This window comes from Thermobia domestica, chromosome 13 (genome assembly GCF_964235325.1).
Source record: "Thermobia domestica chromosome 13, izTheDome1.hap1.1, whole genome shotgun sequence".
NCBI lineage: Eukaryota > Metazoa > Arthropoda > Insecta > Zygentoma > Lepismatidae > Thermobia > Thermobia domestica.
This window is the reverse complement of record NC_137466.1, coordinates 8351019-8377275: the sequence shown is the minus strand read 5'-3', so window position 1 is coordinate 8377275 and position 26257 is coordinate 8351019. Positions and strand designations below refer to the sequence as shown.

At 36.3% G+C, this 26257-nt stretch overlaps 2 protein-coding genes across 5 annotated transcripts in view; one reads left to right on the top strand and one right to left on the bottom strand.

The window, feature by feature from the left end:
• Gad1 (glutamate decarboxylase) overlaps window positions 1-20270 on the bottom strand; it is a 243241-nt gene extending 222971 nt beyond the window's left edge. The window contains exon 1 of the mRNA XM_081735456.1: window positions 20054-20270. Within this exon, the coding sequence (XP_081591582.1) occupies window positions 20054-20144 (91 nt within the window). The 5' untranslated portion in view covers window positions 20145-20270. The remainder of the gene's footprint in view (window positions 1-20053) is intronic.
• The window catches only part of LOC145668009 (uncharacterized), a 254550-nt gene continuing 247135 nt past the window's right edge, over window positions 18843-26257 (top strand). Inside the window, exon 1 of one of the 4 annotated variants that reach the window (XM_081735461.1) lies at window positions 18843-18975. The gene's annotated coding sequence lies outside the window, so the exon portion shown is untranslated. Of the gene's footprint in view, window positions 18976-20328; window positions 20479-26257 lie in introns of those variants that run through there. The other 3 variants (XM_081735458.1, XM_081735460.1, XM_081735459.1) reach the window with 3 other exon arrangements.

The window sequence follows — 26257 nt, the reverse complement described above, 5'->3', positions numbered from 1 at the left end:
TAGTCAGTTACTTTTTAGTATTACTGAAGCGCTCTCTCATGCCGTTTTTATATATGAGGCGCCTAGTATCAAAAACCGTCAAATTCATTTTTTAATACCTAAATTGAGTTATATATCGTTTGTTATATATATTTGATCTAAAGGGATTCCATGGAAAAAGTATTTTGATTAAAAGCTTAATATATCATACTAAAAACCTAGTTCAAATACGGGTCTTTGTATGCGTATATATGAAGATTCAATGCACATTTTGCAAAATAACTCGAAACTAAGCTAAATGGATGTGGCTGATTTTGATACTAAGCGCCTCATATCTCCACGTCCCCCTTTTCCCAAGTTTAGCGACTGAATTTGGATTTAAATGGCTTCAAAATTGTCACTGTCCATTTCAACGAGCCCGAAAACTATTTATTCGCCAGTAATAAAGGTCATTTTCGATCATTTTAAGATATATCTCCTTCTCCCCTACCCTAAGTTGCACCGTCAAAGTGAAGTGATAGAAACCATCCCAGGTCCGAATCTCATCTATGTTAAAATTTGATCAAGATCGGTGTCGTGACTTAAGATTTATTAAGTCACAAACATATTCACTTTCATGTATGTATGTAAAGAAGATAGACGAGGGTAAATTAGAAAAAAGTAAATAAGAAAATTGCTAGACGATTAAACCATTTTTTGCGTTGTATGTGTTCGTTTCTAGAAAAAGTTAATAAGTAATTTGATTGACTGATTGTTGTTTACATGGTTTTTCAGCTGTGTAGCCATGTAGGACGAGAGCTACAGTTTAAACTGGGGTCTGAACCACTTTAGTACGTTCCAGCTCTCTCACTGGGAATCGAACCCGAAACCTTGTACACTGTAATAAAAAACTAGGATGAAGGGCAATATGTACTCTAATTTGAAGTAAAATGAAAACATCCTTAGCCTTAAAATTATTAAAAACGAAACTTAATTTGAAATAAATAATACCTCTAGTCGAGTACCGAGGCTTGTCGTCAAATTCTCTCAGAGATAACACATTACAATTTATCCAACTGCATGCTACTTCAACAAGCCACTCAGAAAAGGAAGTGGTAGAATTCTACGAATAACTTATAGAGATTAATAATAGAAAAACTAATTATGTAAAGTTATGAATGGAGATTTTAATGCCAGAATAGAACAGAAAAAATAGTGGGAAATTTAGGATCTGGCAAGAGGCGAACATGGAAAATTGTGAGTAGAATTCCACGAAGCCGAGCAGATGTACAGGTAGTGGACATTGAAACTCCAACACCTGCGCAAATAGCATAGAATGTTTGCGAGGCTCACCAGGTAGTTTATATCGTACTTTTGGACAATAAGTCACGTGTGCGGGTTCTTGGTAATCACTCCAGTAAAAGAGGTTTGACAGTGAGCGTCAAATCGTGTATTTAGAGCGGTATAATGGGGGATATATTCGACCTCAATGTAGGAGGGCAGATTGTAGGAGCGTATCTAGTAGGTGCATCTGTGTACAAAATTGCAACACTTTGTGATATCTCACGAGCTACAGCATCCAGGAGTGATGTATGCACATGAACAGGAAGGGCAAACCACATACAGGAAGAGCAACTGCAAGGGAAAATGGAAGTCGCCAAGGTAGAAAACGTCAGGACATTTACTAGGTTGTCGCACGGAAACCATCGCATGGGCAATCACCGCTTAAGTGAATACACACTAGGGTGAAGCGCTTTGCACTTTTGTTGGAAATTCGATGACGGCTAGTGCGGAAAAGGTGCCATTAGTGGCACCGACCTTACTGATTTTTAATTTTTTTGGACAACCCCTTACCCTGCCCCAACGGACTTAAAGTTTTTTAAATGTTTGGTTAGGCAACACACACAACACCAATGACAGAAAAGCTACTTGTGGTCGTTTTTAGTGTTAGCGGATGGCTATAATGCAATTATTTTATTAAAAGAAACTTGTAGCAATGACAGTAAATAATTTTAAAATGTTTATTAGTCAAAGTACAGCCATATTAGCTCAGTTGTTGGAATTAATGTCCAGATTTTGTTTGGAAGGCCACGTTAACGATGATTATAGGCATAGCCCTTGATATAATACGATTTGTTTTTGGCAACTCTTCGCTTGTTATGTACACCGACAGCAAATGCCATCTAGCAGAAGGCTACCCAACTTCGTGGTTGCTTACTTTGGCCACGCTCTTCGAGCATCGTCGCAACGTCCGGCTCCGTCCAGAAGATTCGCGCACCTCCCGCTCGCCTCGTTTGGCTCCAGAACCTACGCCAACGTTCCTAGAATATTCTCGCTCGAAGTTCGGCGGTGGTATAAATATTGCGTACTTTGGTCAACCAACCCAACAGACCAGTTTATTGCAGCTTAAGCTTTAACGGTTTTAGTTCGCTACTGTTTCTGTTAAGACAGAGAGTTTGTGCATTGTACCTAAAGTTACAGTCTTCTTAGTGACATATGATTCAGAGATATTTTGTATACTTTGGTTTCCAAGTTAGGAAGGAATGGAAAGCAAAATGAAGAAAAAGCCTCATAGCAGACCAACGCGGGAAAGTGTGAAACGAGGCTTATTTGGCGCTCCAAGTGAAATGAGTGAACGGCAGTTACGCACGTACGCTAACATTATGCGACATTATCATTGGTTTCGAAGTGGTTTAAGTGGTGACGAAAGTGTAACTAAATTACCAGTGACTGATATTTGTAAACTAGTCGGACAAAGAGTTACACATATTTGGTGTAAAGCAAGCATTCCTGTGGTTTCAGAGAAGAGAGTTTTTGACATGCTGAAAACGTTTTATAAGTGTCGTTCCAAGGAAATACATTTCAGTCGACAAGGACAAGAAGCAACACTTCGTGCAGGTTTTGTTGCACACGCGGAAAAGTCTCTTTTTGATATTGCGTCTTGCAAATGTAAAACGGCCGAAGATTGCAACTGTGAGAGGACACGCAAGGTTCCAAAACGAGAAATCAAGTTTCTTTTAGGCCAGACAACGTCAGGGAAAATGAGCATTGGTAACATTGACGTCCGAACAAGCAAATCTCTGTCAAAGATGTTTTCCCCTGAAGTGAGCAGATTTAAGAGGCAGACAACCAAGAAAGACGCTGGAAGTGTTGAAGCAAGTCTATCAACTAGTGATATTAGGCATAGACACAGGTCAAAGATACTGCCGTCGTCAGGGGAATCCTGCGATGCTGTTGAATCGGGAAACACGTCGGGATCTGACTCCGAGACGCGACCGGGAAGGAAACATAGCCTAAAGCGCATCTGTCTTCAAAATACAGCGGAGGCAGCGTTTAGAACTGGAGCTTCAGACTGACAGGTTGCTTTGATCGCTTCTAGCGTACTTCAGGACGCGAGACTCATAACGCCAGAGGACAAAAATCTTGTTGTTGACAGATCTAAGATACGAAGAGGAAACGATAAACTGGGTGAGAAGATCCAGAAAGAAAAGGCTCACCTAGGCCGGGCGATTACAAGTATCAACTTCAATGGAAAAAGTGAGGCAACTCTTGTGCTAGAAAAAGTAACGGCAAACTACGAGTTACATAAAAGCATACCACAGTTGTATCGGAGCCAGGTTCAGAATACTTGGGTCATGCCACACCTAAGACAGGCACTGGCAAGGATATTGCCGACTCTATACTGGAGCTTTTAGACAAGAACCAGTGCGACGTGTCAAGCCTTGAGGCAGTCGGCAGCGATGGTGAAGCCACGAACACAGGATGGGATAACGGTGTGATAAGACAGTTACGAAGATCCCTAGGAAAGGAGCTGTTGCATCTCATTTGCCTTCTTCAGACACCTGGTTACCGAATTGGATGGTGGGACGACCGGACCCAACGCATTTCTAGCCCCATCTGAAAGAAATTAAAGGATTGTGAACGTTCACCTTTACACCCATTCCCGTTGAACGGGTGTCTGAAATGGAAAAAACAGTTGGTTTAAGCAGCGACCAGAATTATTTCTTTGAAATTTGTAAGGCTGTTGCTATAGGAATGTGTACTACCGATCTAGCAAACAGAAAACCAGGACCATTATCACATTCACGATGGCTTACATTGGCGTGTAGGATGCTTCGCCACTACATCAGTACTGATAAACCTAGTTCAAGTTTGTGTCTACTTTGCCAGTACATTGTTAAAGTATACGCTCCCATCTGGTTTCCAATACGGCGAAATCCTTCGTGCGAAATGGACGCCATGCATCTGTTTAGCATAGTTAAGTCTGCCAGAAAATCTACAACACATAGTTCATTCTGTTCTACAAATAAACGGATACTACGCTCATCATGAAAATCTGCTGATAGCGATGACAGCAGATGAAAATCCACATATTCGAACGTTAGGCTGGAGAAGGATAAAAAAGTGCCGCAGCCAGAAGACTCCAAGATCAAGCCACCCACGTGACTTCATTGTTCCTAAATTAAACTTTACAGCTGAAAATTACTACATGATTAATTGGCCTAAATGTCTAACAGAGCCGCCGTCACACGAAACATAACGGATCAGCAGCTTGAGGAAATCATCCGAACTTCAGCTACTCTAACAACAACATTCCATTGCATATTCAAGCTGTGGAACGCACACTGAAGCTGGTGTCCGAGGCAGCGTCGAAAAAGCACGGCCAGAACGCAAGAGATATCTACGTTAGAGCCAAACTGAAGTCTAGAACAAGAATGCCCCACTTCGAGACCAAGAAGAACTACGTGACCTAAGGTCAAATGTGAACGTATGCTTACTGGGTGAGTGGAACTCGATGTGCAACCACTTCCCCGTGGTAAGTTCTGGGTTATTTTGCATACAGAGCAAAATAAGCGAAGAGTTGCACAAATAAAATCGTGTTATATCAAGGGCTATGCCTATAATCATCGTTAACGTAGCATTCCAAACAAAATCTGGACACTAATTCCAACAACTGAGCTAATATGGCTGTACTTTGTCTCATAAACATTTAAAATTTACTGGCATTGCTACAAGTTTCTTTTTAAAAATAATTGTATTATAGCCATCAGGTAACTCTAAAAATGATCACAAGTAGCTTTTCTATCATTGGTGTTGTGCGTGTTGCCTACCCAACACTTTAAAAAACTTTAAGTCCGTTGGGGCAGGGTAAGGGGTTGTCCAAAAAAAAAATAATAAATCAGTAAGGTCGGTGCCACTAATAGCACCTTTTCCGCACTAACCGTCATCGAATTTCCAACAAAAGTGCAAAACGCTCCACCCTAATACACACATTACGGAACCCATACACATGAAAACGGTCCGTCGATATCTGCATAGAGCTAACATAAATGACAGGGTTGCGATACCGAAGCCTTTCATCAGTAGCATAAATGCCTCAAATCAGGTTCAGTGGTGCCAAAAGCATAAATGCTGGACGCTGGATGACCTAAACGTGTCGTATTCTCGGATGAGTCCAGCTACATTGTTTTCCAAACAATAGGGAGAGTGTTCGTCTGGAAAAATTCCTCTGATGCATACAACTCAAACTGCTTGATGCAAACAGTCAAATATGTAGACGGATCACTAATAGTTTGGGAAGCAATATCATGGCATATTTTGGACCCCATAATTGTTCTAGAGAGTTACAGCACTGTCAAGGATTATAGGACCATTCTGGAGGACCATTTACACCATGTTTCGAACACTCTTCCCGAACGTTGGTGCGGTATTCTAGGTCCCATTCACACTGCTAAACTTGTCACAGAGTGGTTCGAAGTGTATGTCAGTGAGGTTGAACATCTGCTTTGACCCGCTCTAAATATTATTGATTCTTTATTGAGTTTTTTAGAGGATCGAGTGAGGATACGTTCAAGTGCACATGCTGAACTTGTCACTGGACTTCAAAAAGAATGGCTGAAAATCCCTCTGCAAACGGTGCAGGGCCTCCATCAATTTGACTCAAGTCACGTTGCTCCTGTACTGGCAGCTAAAGACACCCAACACCTAAATGAAATACAAATTATAGCTTTCTGCCAAGCATTTCAATCTCAATGTCCACTCCCTGTACATTATGGATTTCTCTGAAACGAAGCCGCATAGGAAACTGACATTCAAGTGTAAGGATAAGCGAAATTGATCACATCATGTCAGACAGGAAATACAACATTGAAGACTCAAGCGTTATGAACATGTTTAAGAGGAAAGTGATCATCGAATGATAAAGTGTAAACTGTACCTGAAAATCAAAGTGGAAAGAAGTAAGCTGTAGGACAACAGAGAAGTGTAGAAAGGAAAATACTCAGAGAGCAACCCAACGCATTTAAGCTAGAACTGAAAAACCTTTTGCCACAAACGAGGCTGATATAACCATTTTAGAATCTAACACGAATATTACAAAAATTCTGATGAATATAGTTACGAAGATAGGAAGTATTACGGCGAAAAAGAGTGAAAAGAGAAACAGTCTGATAAAGGAAAGAATAGAAATGAAGATTAATAATGACAAGGCAATATACAAAATAGAATATGTGGGACTTTGCAAGGCAATATGTACCACAGAAGATATGAAGAAGCTCAACAGAAAGCTCAGGTCAAAAGCGATTGAAGAAAATATGGACTTAAGTAAGGGAAAGGAGACTTCAGCAATGGACAAAATCAGCTTATGTCGCAGAAAAAAGAAAATGGCACAAGCGCTAGAAATCACGAAGAAATACTGAAGGAAATTCTACTACTCTTTGAACTGGAAATGGAAGAAAGCGAAAGTGAAGAGGAAACAATGGTATCCATCCTCTTCCAGAAAATTGAAGTAGCGTACACTAAAAAGCTTGAAATGAGGAAAGGTACAAAGAGAAGATGGAAGTCGGACTAGACATACTAAAGGAAGCTGAAGAAACGGAAGATGTTCTAGTGCAGCTTTATACTAAACGTCTAAGAAGAGATCGAGCTTCCGAGAAGTGGACAAGTGCCATTGTCATGTTACTGCAGAAAAAAGAACACAAAGAAGATCTATACATTCATTGAGTAGACCTATTAATCTACTCCCTGCAAATTACAAAGTGTTTTCGTCAGTATCGACGCTCAGATTAAAGAAACCGTTTGATTTCATCCATTCAAGAGAACAAGCTGGATCTAGCAGTGGTTACAGCGCAGTAAACCATATTCAAGTAGGAAGGAAACTAATAGAATTTTTTTTAAAAATATGAATTATATCCGGAGTTGTTCAGTCGGTTCAATTGAAGTGGTTGTTAAAATTTATCATCTTCTGGAATCGGTTGAGAAATTGTCTCTTTACATCTACATCCAATACTTACTAAATAAACTTCATTCCCTAGTACTATTTTAAAAATCAATGTTTAAGATATCAATTTGAAATTGCTGTGTGACTTAATCCTGGTCATACTAGTATCTTTGTAATAAATAATATCAATAATAATAATTATTATTATTATAATGTAATTATACAGTAATAATATTAACTCTAAGTCAACTTAATATACTGATCATACAACCGGTTATTGAATGATTTGAATGAAACCATTGTCAATTACCGTTATGTGCAGTGTTCATCGGTTATAAAAAAAACTTTCTATTCGGTAAATATATCGACAATTATTATCATTTTAAAATAAAGTGGTGTCGAAGATGGTTATATAAAATTTTTAGATAATACCTATAAACAAATCAATGCAAATATTCAGCATTTTGAGTGTATTAAAAATCGCGAGAATAACGAACAGTGTACGACAGGATGATACCATTTCTCCCGAGATATATTTTTTTTTTTTTTTTTTTAACAAACGAACCAACTTCACACTTTCAAATTTCGACTCGATACCGAAATTAACCATTTGTTATTAATTGTTTTGAAGAAATATCGTTTGTTTGGAATAACGTAAGAAGATATTTAAAACTAAGGTTGGGATATAAGGTTGGGAAATTCTCAAATTCCAATTCAAAATTCAAATCAATCGTTGGGTTTTCTTTTGTTATTATTCTACAGAAAAAAAATAATTTCTTTCGAAAACTATAAAGATATGTTTATACCTTCACTGCTCCCCACCCACTCCTAAAGTTTGATCCAAAACCGAAGCATATCGTTTGTTACTGAAAATTTCCAAGAAAAATATCTTTGTTTTGAAAATTACAAAGACATATTTACAAAATAAATGTATCCAAATTTAACCTAACCCCTTTATTTACAAATTTCGATTCAAGACCAGAAAATCAATCGTTTTATATGAGTTTGTTGTTGACTATTTTGAAGAAAATTTTCGAAACAAACTATTTTCTGTTCGAAAGAATGAATAACAAGCGATTGATTTGGATTTTGGTTCGAAATTGAATTTTGAGGGACGAGGGTGAAGTTAGCTACACCCCAACTTTAGTTTGTAAATATCTCCTTACAGTTTTCGAAACTTCGATTTCGAATCAAAATTTGAAAGTTTCGGGGCCAGTATGAAATTGGCACTCAACTTTCTTATATACATGTTTTTTCGAAAGAAACCATACTTCTTTAAAAGAATCAATAATAAACAATTGATTTTGGTTTTGAGTCGAAATTTGAAAGTGTGTGCGTGGGGAAGAGCCACTTCATCAGAAAGCCTTTAAATGGAGATTGAGCGACAATCTATTACAGTTTGTTCCACTGTGGCGATTAATGTTCAAACCAGAGATAAAACTGAGGGGAAAAGCGGGCGGATGCCGTTCGCCCACTTCCAGAAAATATCTGTGGCGTCCCCCACTTCCTAAAAAATTACAATGGGTAAAGATAGGCACGGTGGACGGCGTGACGTAATGCGTCCACTACCTTTTCAGATTCACTTTTACCCCTGGTTCAAACCAGAAACCGTAGATGTTGACCACTTCCGATTTGAATAGAAGGGTAAAGTTCGAGCTGAAACTTATTCTGACAATTAAAGCTCTCCAACTCCTCGACGAGTATCGTATTGAAACTTGCACAAGTGGAAGGACATATTGAAAGATGGAAGTATGCTTACCCTTACGATTCGCAACGCCGTCGAACCAGAAGTGAGGTGATCGTTCTCCCATACCCCTGAAAGTTATGTACTCTGGTCATACATGCCAGAATGTGAAACACTGGAACCTGTTGTCTCACGAAGATAAATATTTCAAACTCAAGATGATAAGAGTCGGTGGCGATTGGTATCTCTAGTACGCCTTTGATGCGAACCGATGTTAAATGGAACACGATACACGATCGTAAGTAGGGACGTGCCCGAGACAAGATTTGTAGCTGTCTCGTCTCGAAAATATGCTGTAAAAGTGATGTCTCGACTCGAAAAATATATATTTCTATATTAGAAGAGCCGTGTCTAGACTCGAATTTTGTCAGGAAAATCCTGTCTCGACTCGTCTTGTGCACATCCCTAATCGTAAGTTCCAAACGAACAAGTTTACCTGGTGGACAAAAGGGACACGCTGAAACCACAACGCAAAAATAGCTTTCTATGAATATTATTATTGTTATTAGTATGACTATTATTATTATTATTATTATTATTAGTAGTAGTAGTAGTAGTAGTAGTAGTAGTAGTAATAGTAGTAGTAGTAGTAGTAGTAGTAGTAATATGAGCAGTATGATGAGTAAAAATAATAATAATGATACGAAGAACACAACAAATGTATTGTTGGGCCCGTTAAGTAACGAAGGACTACGGTCCGTTTAAAGTGTCCTCTATCACTGCTAAAAAGGTTTTAAAATCCACTAACAATCATATCCCAGCCGGATTCGCTGGCTTGAAACCTCAACCAACACGAACAATACGGTCGGCAATAAGACAAAGACGACAAAGAAATAATAATAATAATAATAATAACAATAACAATAATAATAATAATAATAATAATAATAATAATAATAATAATAATAATAATAATAATAATCCTATACCGGTGGTTCTTAACCTAATTCCGATCACGACTCTCATATTATCACATCCTCTTGCCAGCGACCCCCTTATAATTTCTGTATTGTAATAAGCTTGTGTCAGATTTTTAATATACCTATTGCGGAGATCTCACGATATCCATCCATTTCTATAATAGTAGAATCCATTTCTTGTATATAGTGGATACAGTAACTTCACTAAAAACGAGTGGATTAAAACCAAATTTGGTACGTTCATTCGTATTACAAATATCGAATCCGATCCGTCATCCTGTTGCAAAATATAGACCGTTTGAAAATTTTAAAACTTCTCTATTATGGGTCATATGATAAAAAAAAAGTGCTTTTGCATTTTTCTGTTATTTGAATATGAAGTTCTCATTAGTTTCATATCGTATCTCTTATGCGAGACGCGAGACGAGACTTCACATTTGCGAGACGAGACGAGACTTTGCATTTCTCGTCTCGTCTCGTCTCGCGCGCATCCCTAGAGCTGAGATAATTGATCAACAAAGTATCCAAAGAATTCCTAAAGGAACGTGGAACAGTCGGATGCATAATCCCATCATTCTTGAAGTAATGTAAAAAACAGTCCCTTTCAGTGTTGATTTCGCCTGTTACATTAAACACTTCGCTTTAGTTTTACTTTCTCATACCCGTTTTAGCTTATAGCTTAATATACGAAGAGGTATCAAAAAGTTTGTGCAACCATTTATAAGACATCCATTCTGGAGAACTGTGACACCGTGATGGTATTAGTTCTTCTCTATGTAGTCACCGTGCCTAGCGACATATTTTTGTCAGCGATTCATAACGTTGCGCAAGCCTGTTTTGTAAAAGTCTGCAGTTTGGCTTTGAACCACAGAAATGACGTCGTCCCTACTGTCAAAATTGTGTCCTTTGAGTGGACGCTTCAATGCTGTGAAGAGAAAGAAGTCGCTTGGTGGTAGGTCTGGTGAGTATAGGAGGTGAGGCAATATTTCGTATTCTAATTCCATTGCCTTCATCATCATGGATGTATGTACGGAATGAGCTGGTGCGTTGTCTCCTAACAGCAGCACTCCTTTTGTGACAAACCTACGACTTTCCTACCTCAGTTCCTTTGGTAACTTAGCCAGGAGATGGAAATATTAGTATATATATATATATATATATATATATATATATATATATATATATATATATATATATATATATATATATATATATATATATATATATATATATATATATATATACCGGGTGTTCAGAAAGTAACTATGCAGTTCACAACTTGCCGTATTTTATTTTCCATAAACCACTTTAAACAACAGAAATTAAATCGAAGCTGAAGTTTAATGTCATGGAAGTCATAAGAGATGCTGGAAGTGATCCCCTTGCACTTGAATCACAGTTGCACACATTTCTGCATGTTTTCTAATTGACAATCATTCCTTAGCACACCACAACATGACTGTATAGTTACTTTCTGAACACCCGGTATAAAGAATTACAGGAAAATATACTGGATTTCAGTCTATAAAGATACTCATATTGTAAACGTGGTCTTAAAAGCAGTGTCTGAACAACTCCCGCAACCAGGGGTGGGACGCGAGCGGATGGTTTTCCCTATTAATTAGTTAAAGTGTTTGTTCAAAAGAAGGAAGAATATCAGTGGCTATTAGTGAAAAATGAGACACTTGAATGATAATCTTGATTTTAGATTGTTGCTTGTTCTGCATGAAACGCTATTCTATGAAAGTTACTTGTGCTTCCGCCCCACTGGGCATAAATTCTCGTGACGTAGCCGCGGCGATATGAGATATGGACTTACATATTAAAATAGAGTTGAAATCCTTCAGTGAAACTGAACAAAAAATATTGATTATAATTATTTGAGTTAAACATTACAATCTAAAATATATAAAAACTTTCAAGCGACGATAGGATAGCAGAAAATAAAGTATTAGTGAAAAGAATCGAATTTGATATTTCAATGCACCCTTTACATACCGGTTAACCAATTATTGGGTGTCTGTTCGTTCTGAAGTATGCACACTCATTTAGAGCCCATACCATTCAACATATCGGGACGAAACTTTAAACTTAAGGTTTCAATAGAATCTTCAGAGTTTTCTTCCTACTCTCAAATATAAGACTAGTTACAGGACGGTGGAAAAAAAATATGACTTTCTAAAAGAAATGACTCTAACGAATTTCTTTATTTTCCAAAATTCGATATTTCAACAATCCTATGATGAATATAAGTCATTTTTCTCGAAAGATTCTTGAAAGGTAGTTCTCTCTTCGGCATGAATTGTTTCTGGACAGTTTTTGAAAAACGTCTCATTTGATTTTGTTCATATTTCACTAACACATATCTCATTAATAACTCCGCAATCTGACGTAACCGATTTTTCATTTTTGGAACATCCACAAACAATTATCTAGTCTCTAGGGATGCGCACGAGAGAAGATTTGTGACTCTCTCGTCTCGAAAATGCTGTAAAAGTGATGTCTTCACTCGGAAAATGTATATTACACTATTGGAAGAGCTGTGTCTCCACTCGAATTTTGGCAGGAAAATCCTGTCTCGACTCGACTCGTGCGCATCCCTACTAGTTTCGGGAGTGAGTTTCGTTTGAAACAATTTTCTCAAATACAATTTCAGGCAATTTTGTTCATATTTCTTGAACTACCTTATAATGTTGCGTAAGTAGATTCTCATGAAAAAATCTACAGCGGGTAGTTCACTTTTCAGGCAGTTGATTTTGTTTGTATTTCATAAATAAATATTTCTGTAACACCTCTACCATATAGTACAAGGCGCTTCATATAACAATCCACATGGCCTTGTTTGTTATAGAAATAAAATTTTCTTCAGATAAAACATTCTGAAAACGGCAATTATAATTTTATTCATATTTCATAAATAGTTGTTTCCTCTCTACAGCATGACATGATTCATTTTAAGAAAAGGAGCAAGAAAGTTCTATTATTATTGTTGTTGTTTCGAGAGAATTCACATACTAGTATGGCTCTTTCTAAACTAAGTTGAAATTAGACTCCTTATAGCGTCAGAGCTACGAATAATACCATTATTATAGGTTTCGCTTTAAGAGGGGGAGGGACAAGACTCTTCACCGGCGTAAATAGTTTTACGTTTTTTTTAAAAGAATGTTACTATATTATTGACTAAAATCAACATCTCAAGAGGAATATCCCCGACTCCTTAAATGACGCCCCTACCCACGAAGGGTTATAGTCTGGTAGACAGCTTTCATTGGATTCTGTATTGTCAACACATCGGTTCGTCTCATCGTTATTTCTGACTTCCTAGATCGGAGTTCGCTAACTCTTATTTAATTCAAGTGTCAACATTGCTCATGATGTTTCGTCAGCAATGTACAAGGCATGATCAAAAAGTACGCTGAATGTAGTTGCACAATGCCATCTATCGATGTTGTATTCACTTCAAATAGTAAGCCCGGTTGCCAAAAGTTTTGGTACAATGAGTGTCCAGCTTGAACGAGTTGTGACATAATAGTTCGCTTCCAGGGGCAAAAGAGTGAAGACGTGTTAAGAGTGTCTGTCGTGCATCAACATTCATTTTTGTTCTAAGCTTCAAAAAATTGCCAAAGAAGCTCACGAAGTGTCAAAACCAGAGTCTGTCGATGAAGCGGTGGCATCGTAGACTGTTTACAGTGGTGTGAGCGATTAAAAAGCAGCAAGGAGTTGGTTAAAAACGAGCAACGACCGAGACCTCTTTCCATGTTAAAAAGCGATGGAAACCAGGCCCGTGCTGGAATACTCATGAGGGCGGTGGACAAGTCTACTAAAAGGGCGCCATACAAACATACAAACATACAAACATACAAACGGGAATATATATATTTTAAACACTTTATACTTAAAAGAAAGTATGGGTGTCATTTTATATCAAAATCACCATCAAATTTGTTTTAGTATTAACGTAAAAGGCTAATTTGTGGAAATCTCGAATCGAAATCCTCTTTACTAGAGAAAAACTTTTTAGTTCCTGTAATAACATTTCTGTCAAATAAAAAGAAGCTAAATATATCAATAACTCAATATAGCAATATATAGCTAAATATATCAATAACTCTATGGCCTATGGACATAGGAGATTCAGTGCCGCGTTTACAAAAGCTTTCCATTGATTTCTGTCCTTAGCCAACTGGACCCAGTTTCTACTTTATATTCCAGTCTCTGCGAGAAACATTTTAATATTGTCCTCACATCTGAGCCCGGTCTTCCTAATGGTCGTTTTCCTATTTGGATTTCCAGTTAGAACTTTGAAAGCGTTTCTAATTTCTTCCATTCTAGCTATATGACCTGCCCACCTAAGCCTCCTAGACTTGATGACCCTAGCAATGTAAACGTATAAATTATGCACTTCCTCGTTATGAAGTTTCCTCCATTCCCTATTCTCGTTCCTCTTGGAGTCCGAATATTCGTCCAAGAATCTTGTTTTCAAATACTTTCAGTCTGCGATTTTCCCTCAGAGGCAGTGACCATGTTTCGCAACCATACAGCACAACAGGTATGATTATCGTTTTATATTTTAAGCTGTAACGGAATTCGCGACAACAAAAGATTTTTAACTGAATAATAATACGAAATCCCTGCTTTCAGTTGACATCAAATTTCGTAGTCATTGTAGTTTTGGTCTGTTAATAATGATCCTAGATATTTGAAAGTATCCACTTTGTCGAAAGTAAATATTATTTGGTATTTTAACGCATCCATGTAATCCAGTATTACGATCCCGACAAACTTCCATGTATTTAGTTTTCTCTTCATTTACTTCTAAGCCCATATCTCTGCAAGCGTTAATTAAGATTTCTGAATTCCTTTCTATTGTTCTCATCCCCTATTAAATTTACATAATCAGCTTACGCCATAACCTGGTAAATACAATTCAGCTCTAGGACCTGATTGCTGTCTGATTTTCCATACAGTGTTCTCCAGAACAAAGTTAAATAATAATGGCGACAACGCATCTCCTTGTTTAAGGCCATTCTCAACGTGGAAGCTCGTGAACAAGAATTTCTCTCCTTGAATCTTACTTTGGGATTCATTTAAACATATCTTAATTAATCTACCTTTTTCGGTATTCCAAATTCTGTAAACATGTTGTAAATGTTTCCCTCTTATCCGAGTCTAAAGTCAATAACTGATGTGCCAGGATATTGTATTCCCATTTCTTTTCAAGTATTAGTCGAATGGTAAATATCTGGTCGATAGTTGATCGATTTTACCTAAATCCGCCCTGATAATCTCCAATAATTTTATCTGCGTATTTAGTCAATCTTGCTAATAGAATGTTTAAGATGATTTATTGAATAGTGACAGGAGAGAAATGCCTCAATAATTATTACGATCAGTTTTGTTGCTTTTCTTCTAAACTGAAACAATGATTGATTTTTTTCACTTTTCTGGCAATTCCTCCTTGTTCCAGATAAGGAGAATGGGTTTGTGTATCTTGCTCTACAATTTTTCCCTTCCAGCTATGATTAATTCAGACAGAATTTCGTCTACACCCGGAGATGTGTGTTTCTTTAATTTTTTAATAGCGATTTCTATATCCGTCTGGTTAGGTTCTGGAATATACGGTTATGCTGTGTGCATTTCACTTTCTCCACGAACATTAGTTTCTGGCTATGTGTTAAGCAAATCGTCAAAGAAATCTTTATTCTGATCACTGAGAACTGTTCTGTTGGCTTTCTTTAATACATAAGCACGAGGTTGATAGCCTTTCTTAAGTTCGTTGATGCATTTATACATGTCCCGAATGTTTTTGTTTTTACTATCATCTTTAAGTTAATTAATTTTAGCTTTCAAAAATTGCGTTTCTTTGTTCTAAAAAGTTTTGGAAGTTTTCCGCTAGATGACAATGAAATTTTATGTAGTTATTTCGCTCGGATTTTGTAGCCAAAGCTGTTTCTTCTATTTTCTATTCTCTACTACTTTAGTGCATTCCTGCTTGAACCATGGTTTATTCCTACGTATTTCTGCGTGCCATAACATTTCTTTATTTCTTTTGCTGAAATTTTAATGTTATCTCTAATTTCAACCAAGTATCTTGAACACTAGTGCACTCCGAACCTTCTAAAAACGAGAATCTATTCGACACTTCAATCTGGCTTCCCTCTCATCTGACTCTCCTCTAATATCTTTAAATTAAACCTCTCCGTTTTCAGATATTGAATATTTCCTTTATTCAACGATAGTCTCTCTTATTATCGCTGCTACCAGGTGATAATCAGTATCACAATCAGCTCCTCTGAACGACCGAACATCAGTTGTGATAGACTGTTTTCTTCTGTCTGCTAGAGCGTGATCAGTTTGATTTTGTGTTTTTTCATCTGATGAAGTCCAAGTATATTTATGAATGTCACAATGTGGGAATTTTGTAATCTTCACGATAAGGTTTCTGGATGTTGCAGAGTTCACGAGTCTAATGCCGTTGTCACAACCTTCCTTATGCAGAGATTTATTCCCTATGATTGGTTTGAAAATACCCTCTCGTTCTACCTTCGCATTGGAACTGCCTAACAGAATTTTCATATGGTAATGCGGGAGATGATCAAATACGTAAAAATTGTCTTTTTTAAATCGTCATCCTTATTTTCTGTTGGGGCATGTGCATTTAAAACAATAATGTTACACTACCGACCCTTAAGTGAAGTAAAAGAAAATCTATCATTAACAAATTCAACCCATGTAATTGCTTATATTATTCGTTTGTGAACGGAAAGCCCTGTTCCTAGTTTGTAATTTTTAATTCGTTCCCCGTAAAAGAACTATCTCATCTAACATCCTGATATCCCACTAGGTCCACTCTCTATTTCTAAACTCATTCGTTACAAATTTTAACGCGCCTGCCCTAAAGAGACTTCTTATATTCCATGTTCCAAATCTCATGTCGATTTTACTTTGCTGAGTTCGTACCAAGTTATCAGTTCTAATCCGAGAATTCTGCGAATATATCTGAACAAGCCTTCTTTTACAGTATGAGGTTGTTAGCCCCACATCAAGTCCCCAAGCTGGAGGATCACCCCTTGTCGTCTGTCGGCGACTGCTTATTCAGTATATCCGCAGCTAACCTCATATCTAGAGGCCTTCTCCTCGATCCACAACCTGAGGACGCTCCATGTCGTGGTGACAGGAAGACCACATTTCACAGAAATTAATATAGCTATATTTTAGAAATACAATAGGTAGTGACTGCTTTAAAACACACAGGAACAATCAATGTGCTCGGATATATGTATGCGTATTAAGACTGTGAAAGTTATGATGCCGTAAAAATCGTAAATTGGAGACTAGTGTCAATGTAGTATTTCATGAATGCATCGTACGTTTGACTATCCGAACAATTCTTGATATATCACATGGTTTCGTTTTATAGCGACATAACTTTATAATATTTTTGTAAGTGATTATACTCTTTACCTGTTCTCTGACAATAGAAACTGTATGAATTTGTAATACAAAACTGAAATATAGAAGAATAAAATTGAAAGAAATATGATATTTCGCAGGGTATCTTATATAAAGGGCGCCTTGTATCTTTCACAGGTTCTTTATTAACAGCCGCTATTTGAATTTATTATACAAAGCTGGTATACAGGATAACTAAAACCACTTATCTACAATGTGATGTTTCATAGGGCGCCTTATGTAAAGGGCGCACTATACCTTTCACGGTTTCTTTACCAACAGTAACTGTAAGTATTTATTTACAGGATTGTGGTGTACAGAAGAGTGAATAAAATCGTTTATCTTTGATGGGGTTTCGCAAGAGCGTCTAATGTAAAGGGCGCACTGCACCTCGGTGTCCCGGTGGGCCAGCACGGGCCTGATGGAAACATGCAAAAAGTGGCATAAATAGTTTGTTCAAACAGGCAAACGACTGTTTGAGAGATTTTCGAAGAACTAAACGTCTCGTATGGGTCCGTAAAAAGCATTTTAATCGCCGATTGAATGGGCAAATGACTTCCTTCTTCACCACGAAAACGCGCCGTGCCGCACCTTGCTTTGATTTGTGAGTTTCTGTCCGAAAAAAAAAATATTCCTGTCTGTCCACATTCACTGTGCTCTCTAAGTATAGCACCATACGACTTCTGGCTTTTTCCAAAAATTGAAACTGTGCTTAAAGAAAAGCGTTTTGACACCATTCCTGACATTGAGAGGGCCATGACAGAGCAGCTGAACGCCTTTCCAAAAGAAGGCTTCCAGAAATGTTTCCAGTCATGGATTGAACGCTGGGATAACTGCATTGCAAGCCAAAGATAGTACTTTGAAGGAGATTAAATCAAATCCCATGTATTACTTTGTTTCTAATAAAAAAAAATATTCACCGTATTTTTCTTAAATCACGCCTTGTAAATTGTGCACTGTATCTCGAATTACAGAAAATGTATCTCGAGACAGCCACTACCAAAGAAAATGTGAGAACGCAAAGTGGATTGTGTCTCTTACGTCAACATTGGATTTTGAAAGCATTGATTACTAAAATAGTGGATGTCATGTAAACAAAAAATGAGTGAGGTAGAAGAGGTTTTGTTTTTGTAAGTTAAGAATCAGAAAACCATGTAAGTAATCGTTGAGCAATGGCTAATGAGTTTCCTTGTAGTACATGTATTGATTTAATGTACACTAAACATAAAAACTAATCTCAATTCTAGAACACTATGCTGAAGTTGGTAACTTTCCTGACAAACACCTCTTATTTCATTTACTTGTGCCTTTGATTCAGGGTTAGTTTTTAAAATCTATGGAGAAAGGGAATTAGATTTGGTTCATTTATGAAAAGGGGCTAACCATTTTGGGTCCACTTTTAGGGGTGTTTGCAGGGGAGGAAGTTATTGATCCTCTGTTTTGGGCATAGAGGATTGGAAAGGGGTGAAGGGGACGGGTAAAAGCTAAAGTGGGCGTGGTCTTTGTGGCTTTTACATGGCGATGGGATCCTCTGCCGGAATTTACCAATGAAAGACCTTCGTTACTTCCACAGATATCTAACACCGTGAGATTCTAATGGACTCGCAATGTGTGTTGAGACTCACTTTTTGTCAGTGCTCAATTATTAGTGTAATGTCTCGATTGAAGATGTAGAGCCTTGGGTAAGTTGTAAAGAATTAGCTATAATACAACATTAATTAGAATATACTATTAACCATTTTGGAAAGTACTTTTCTGCTCGTACTGGTATTTATCTAAAGATGCGATTTATTGATTATTGATTCATCAAGTGCTACTCTTAAACTTCAAGCACTATGCACTATGCACTGGGCTCCTTCCTTAATATTATTTAAGATATTTACTAAAAAAAAAAAAAAAAAACGTCTTTACAAGTGAAGTTTGTAATGTGTTTGGAATATTATATTTGAAAACGAAACCGTTTTAAAAAAACATATATACTCGGGATGAAAAAAAATAAAGTATATTCAATTAGTCTCCATAGTATTCTAAGTGAATCCCTCATCCGTTGATTTTCTCATTATTATTATTATTATTATTATTATTATTATTATTATTATTATTATTATTATTATTATTATTATTATTATTATTATTATTATTAATAATTGTGATTAATCTCTGCTTATACAGAATGTTAAAATATTCAATTAGTCTCCATAGTATTCTAAGTGAATCCCTCATCCGTTGATTTTCTCATTATTATTATTATTATTATTATTATTATTATTATTATTATTATTATTATTATTATTATTATTATTAATAATAATAATTGTGATTAATCTCTGCTTATACAGAATGTTAAAATAGGTGCGACTTTTTGTTTTAAAGTGAGACACTTAAATGTTCGCAAAAATAAAGGGAAGTTGTAGATTAGCATTACAAATTACATATTACATGCACACAAAAAAATTTTTAAAAAATTAATAAATAGACGTCATTAAACTATTTTTTTAAACATGTGAATATATACAATTAGTTATATGTTGTTACAGATCTGGATATGAATTTACTATTTCACGATTTTGCTTTATTCATATGAAATTATAAATCAAAATTAAGAAAGCTTAAGCTTTACCTTGAATAATTACCAAGACCAGGATGACCTTCAAGGTCATTTGAATGCCCCTTTGACCTAATAACAAAGACTGCTAATTCCACTGAGGATTTACTAGAAATCTTAGAACACTGGAACTTAAGATTATAAAATCTACTCACCGGTATATTTTAACTTGCTTAAGTCCAGTCCATATGCAATCCTAGGCTCTCCTTTGAGAGGCGAACTAGGAGGTTTAATTGAAGAAGACATCTTGGGTTCGTGGCTGCGAGACAACCCTCTTTGCACTGGGCTTCTGTACTTGTGAATCCTCTCCGAGCCCAGATTCCAGGACGCGCAGTTCCAGGGATCTTTCAAAAGGCAAACGTAGGCGTTCGGTGGGCGTGGCCTTGGGAAAGGTACCTCCCACGACGTTCAGTATGTATGTCTGTGTGTGTGACTCACCGAGCGTCGTGCCGGTGTCGGCGGTGCAGCGGTCCAGAAGGATAACTCGTGAAATCCTATGCAGTCCTTTCCTGGTTTGGACACCGTCATGTGTGTCTCATCGCAAGGACGTCGCTGTGACTGCAAGTAGAAAAAGCAAGAGGTAAGCGGATCTTAAGTCAATTTTTTACCCACATCTTTGCGGTTTCCTGTTAACGATAGCTGTGATTGATAGTCTTTTTCTTTTCTTATTGTCTAATGTAACAAGTGGTTATTTCTAGACAGATTGACGATGATAGTGCACAAACAAGAATATAAACTTTAACAGCAGTGCGTAGGCGAATATAATTTCACGTAATCTATTCTTTTAAGTGGGTGAAAATTACCCTTTTTTACGCGCGCGCATACAAACACACACACATATATTGTGATGGGACTGATTTTCACATACTCTATAGATACATTTAAACAAACGAGTATACATATTCTACTACTATGTGTACATAAGGCCGTGGTTGACATAATGTTAAAAACATGTGAAGGATGATCTCCATTTCTCGCGTGTTTTCGACAACCAATTACGTTATGCGTAGAAAATCACGTGATACTTGGAAACTACGCCAATACCATTCTACCATTACATTCCACTAAAGCTAAAAGGAAGTGTTGCAAACTACGAAAAAATATCGTAATTTCTTCTTTGAAGCTTGTGTTGATTTAGTCAATATCCGTATTAGAATTTCTATTTTTCGTGCATTTTATGTAATCCAAATTCTGAGTGGCTTTGCTATATATTATGTATAAGTATATTGTTTGACTCTATTTCAACATAACTAATATATTTATAATATAAATATTTACGAATCGATAACAAATATTAGTAAAAATCAAATTTACAAGGAAAATAGGCTGTCAGTGTGATGGGAAATCTTTAATAATAATAATAATAATAATAATAATAATAATAATAATAATAATAATAATAATAATAATAATAATAATAATAATAATAATAATAATAATAATAATACATGTGAGTCTGTCATCAGCTTTTCATATTAAGAGGAGTAACCTAGATCCACCAAATTTGGTGGACGGATAGCTAATCGGCTACGAAGTCTTTTCGATTTTGGGTTCAAGTGGGGATTTTCCAGGGGGATGAAAATATATCAATCCTGGTTTCTATGAACGTCCGGCCCGTATGCAACGAGCACTACGGTTCTCTGTTACGGATTCACATAACAGCAGAGGATAAATAGCTGAGTAATGGAAGGGTTGTGCAAATATTTTAACCCAAACTATCTTTTTTTAACTCAGTATGATGTGCTCATTCCGTAGATAATTCGAAAATTTGATTTAGGAGCCATTTAAACATTTGTGGTCCCTGATCCAAAAACTAATTATTGGGCAAGATCACATTCTTTTGATGCAGTTTTTTTTTTTTTTTTTTTTTATCATTCCTAAAATTCTTGTTCCTCTCATTTCTCCAGTTTCCGAATTAAGACCCAACCACTCGGGTGCTTACTATCAGTTTTAAATAATTTAAAACATTTTATAGCCACATAGGTTTTAAATAATAAACCTGCATCTTTCTACAGGAAAGTTATGTGTGTTTATTATGTTGAGTTACTGCGATTATTTAAGATCGTGATTGGATAAAGGACCAAGGATCAAGTTCCTGTATTCCCTGTTTTTGGAACTCTAATTTATCTTGAATTTCTTTAATGACGTTAACTATATTTTTTGTTCTAGCTCTCCTCCAAAATTCTAGTTTACTGTCTATTTCTTTTCCATTTAGCGATATTTTTTTTAACTTTATAACCTAGCCCCAATGGTAGTTTTAATCCATCTTTCTGTTCCCTTATATTTTCGGGGGAAACGGTGGCACACTGGTGGAGCGCTTACCTCTGATATGTGAGATCTCTGGCTCGATCCCCGCCCAAGTAAGTTTGTGGTGGGCAACATTGCTGAATACCCATAGATTTTTTCAAGGTGCTCCCGTTTCCTCCCACTTTTCATTCCACCAGTTCTTCCACTATCATTCACTTGCTTCAATCATCATGTCCCTTAACCTAAAGGGCTTAACCGTAGGACTTCAAACTAAAGGGTTTAATTTTCATTAACAGAATTTGATATGAAGGATAGTTACATGTCCTGGTGTTACCGGCATAGTTATGGGTTTTTGAATGTTGTTCTGGTGTCTCAAGGAAGCCTTAAGCAGAAGGAAAAAAAAATAATAAATTTAGTCTGGCAATTTATTCATGATGAAAGAAAAACGCACTAGCATTTTCGAGACGCTGTAATTTTCTGAAGACTCCTCGTAAACTGATTCCTATAATTAGGCTACATATGAAAGTCGATTAAATTAAACTCAAGAATTTAATTTCATTTCATTTTTGCTTTCCGAATTTTAAGCCTTCTTGGGTTCAGTGGCGACCTTTGAAGGAAACGACAATGGTAAAGGTTTGAATTTTATCGTTTAAAGCTAACTGACGAAATCTGCATAGAAGAATTATTATATTATGTAATTTTCCCCCTTAGCATAAAGCGATAAAATTCAACCGCTACCAAATTGATTTTCATCAAAAGTCGCTACTGCTAGGTTCCTTGTTGCTTTATATTCTAGAATCAAGTGTTTTGTTCTTTCGTTTTCCCTTAAGCATAATTAACATTTGTTTTTAAAATTTATTACCTTAAATTTTCCTAATGTGACACCTAGTTAAAGACTTTCCGACTTGGCTACAAATAATAGCTTCTTATAATTATCCACATAAGTACACTGAGAAAAATCTATTATCCAGATAGTGCTACATTGTACAAATATACGAAATCCATATGTTTACTACGGAAATCTGTACGGAGCATACCTTCTCCATATACTTCATACATACTGCCTCTTTTCCGCTTAGATGTTACATTATACCGCTGCAGGATTCTACATTTAACAGTCTTCCATACACTACATATGTATACCTATGTTACGTCAGCTGTATGTTTTATATGTCCATCTGTATGTAAGATCGTTACCGCTTATATACAGTTCTTTATTTCGAAGGGAAAATATGTTTATTCGGAACACTTATATAAAAAGTATTAGAAAATATACGTTTTCAGTTATACCTTTGCTAGAGCATGTTACCTATAGCCGTGCGTTAAGTCCAAAAACTACAGGATTTACGTATGTAACTTACGTTTTTACGTACGCCACATACTTTTTTCTCTGTAATAAAACTTTCGCTTTCTATATATTCCTCCCAAACTTTTTTAAAAACTATACGTCTTGTAATTTTCTTCTTTCTCCCAGCGAGCAGTAACGTCGTATTTTATTTCTAATCGTTTTATTTTTCGGAAGTAATTTGCATTTTTGCCTTTTCCTTTCAACAATCGATTTACTAACATTTCCCGTTTTCCTCCTTCATCAATGTCATCTTAACGGGATTATGGGGTCCTGACAAAATCAGTTTGTTGAGGCCCCTGCAACTACATTTTACATTACATAATATATGTAATTGCGGTCGTGCTATCGTAGACAAGTGACCATCGGTTCGTTTGTTAAAAGACTCTGTCCCTGATTATTTATAATGTTACGATTGGCAAAATGTCTCTCCTTTCAAAATTTTGGAAATTAAAAGAGCTTCGATTGGAATTCGGTATTAGATAATGGATATATATATATATATATATATATATATATATATATATATATATATATATATATATATATATATATATATATAGTGGCGGGGGAGGGCTATAGGGGCTATAGCCCCCCATGATGCTGGGGTATACACTGGATAAAATGAACTTCAATCCTGCTTTACACTTGATAAAACGGCAAAATATGGTTTAGCCCCTCCCTTGATCATATCCTGGATCCGCCACTGTGTATATATATATATATAAGATTTGAGTAAAACAAAGTGAAATTCTGTCTTTTTCCCACTACACATCATGTGCCGAAAAACGTTTGAAAGTTGATATCTAGTAAACGTCTAAAACGTTATTATCTCTACATAAAAGACGAAGTTGTGATTTATTGACTCATTAACACTAGGTTAAACTGCTTAAGCTAAAAACTTTAAAATTTGGACAGTACATAGGTTCTGCGACATAAGGTACCACTAAGGACGGATTTTTGGAAATTAGGCGTCCAATGAGGCGATGGAAAGATTCAATTACTATATTAAGACGTCTATGAAATTTAATATTTGAATTTTTAATCTATATGAGTGAAAATAAAACTCACTATGTTCTGTGACTTCATATCACTTGAACCACCCGACCCATCTGGAACAAATTTTCAATATAGATGAGATTCGGCCCTGGAATGTTTTTTACCATTTCATTTTGACGGTAAAATGCAGAGGGGGAGATATATAAAAATAAATGAAAGTTAATAACTCTTGAACCACGCGACCGATTTCATCAAATTTGCCACATGGATGAGATTCGAGCCTGCAACGATTTTTATCATTTCACTTTGACGGTGCAACTTAGGGGAGGGAGAGAGGGAAGATATATAAAAATAAATAAAAATCAAAGTGACTATGTTTGTGACTTAATAACTTTTGAATCACCCGACTGATCTCGATCAAATTTTCAACATAGATGAGGTTTGGGCCTAAGATAGTTTTTGTCTATTCACTTTGATGGTGCAACTTAATGAGAGGGAGGAGAGATATGTATAAGCATTATCAAAAATAACCAATATTTTAGCCGAATCCGTAATATTCAAGGTCTCTGAGACGAACAGTGACGCTTCCGATGTTGTTTAAATCCAAATTCAGTCTCTTACATCCATAATTATACTATTTTTCCCGTGCGAAAAACGGGTATTCTGCTAGTTTAAAATAATTAAACACGTATTGACGCATTTCTTTTAAATATTTGATCTTAATAGGAAGAAACGGGGGTTGGGACGGTTTAGTAAGATGCCGTATCGAAATGTTCGTATTTCGTGAAAGACTTTGAGTTTAGACGAATTCAATATGAAAGACACAGAAGGAGGAACGAAAAATATTGCCCGTAGCAACACCGGGGGCATTTGCAATTCTACGAAATCGAAACGAAAGATAAATTATGAACTCCAAAACTTGAAATTCTAACTGAAATATATCATAAATACTCACTTAAAGGAAATATCTGCTTGGTTTAATCTATGAAGTACGTCTATAGAATAGTCTCTGAGGTGAAAATATAGCTACGATAGAAAGACAACACCAATGATGATTCGAACGATTTCCCCCTATATCCGTAAATCATATTAGAAAATGTGTTTGTAAGCTCCACCTTAGTATATGATGCAACAGAAAGCTGAAATTCAAAGAAGACTTTCTGTTCATATTGTAAAATTTCTATAAACGAAAAAGCAAAGTGGAATAAACTCAATGTGTTTTGAGAATGATTTATGTATACTTAAATGAAATTTACAGGATACATTATTATTAAGACATACTATACTATCTGTGAGGATAGAAACTGTACACATTTCTATGATACAGGCATCCATACACTGACTGATATGGTGAGCATGTGAATTAAATCTGTCAAATTTGTAGTTTGGTGGAGAGAGAAAATGAAAGCCTAAAATAGGGATGCGCACGAGACAAGATTTGTGGCTGTCTCGTCTCGAAAATGTGCTGTAAAAGTGATGTCTGGACTCGAAAAATGTATATTTATCTATTGGAAGAGCCGTGTCTCGACTCGAATATTGTCAAGAAAATCCTGTCTCGACTCGTCTCGTGCGCATCTCTAGCCTAAAACACATGCTTGGGACAGAAGTTGTAAATACAAACTGCATATATTAGAAATAAGTAACAACAACATTGAAATTGCCTGTAAAGACGTTAATGACAACGTCTTCAGGGGAAAGTGGTTGTGGTCTCTTGGTTGAGGCAACACACTACCAACCTAAAGTGCAACAGTATGAATTCGTGGAAGGA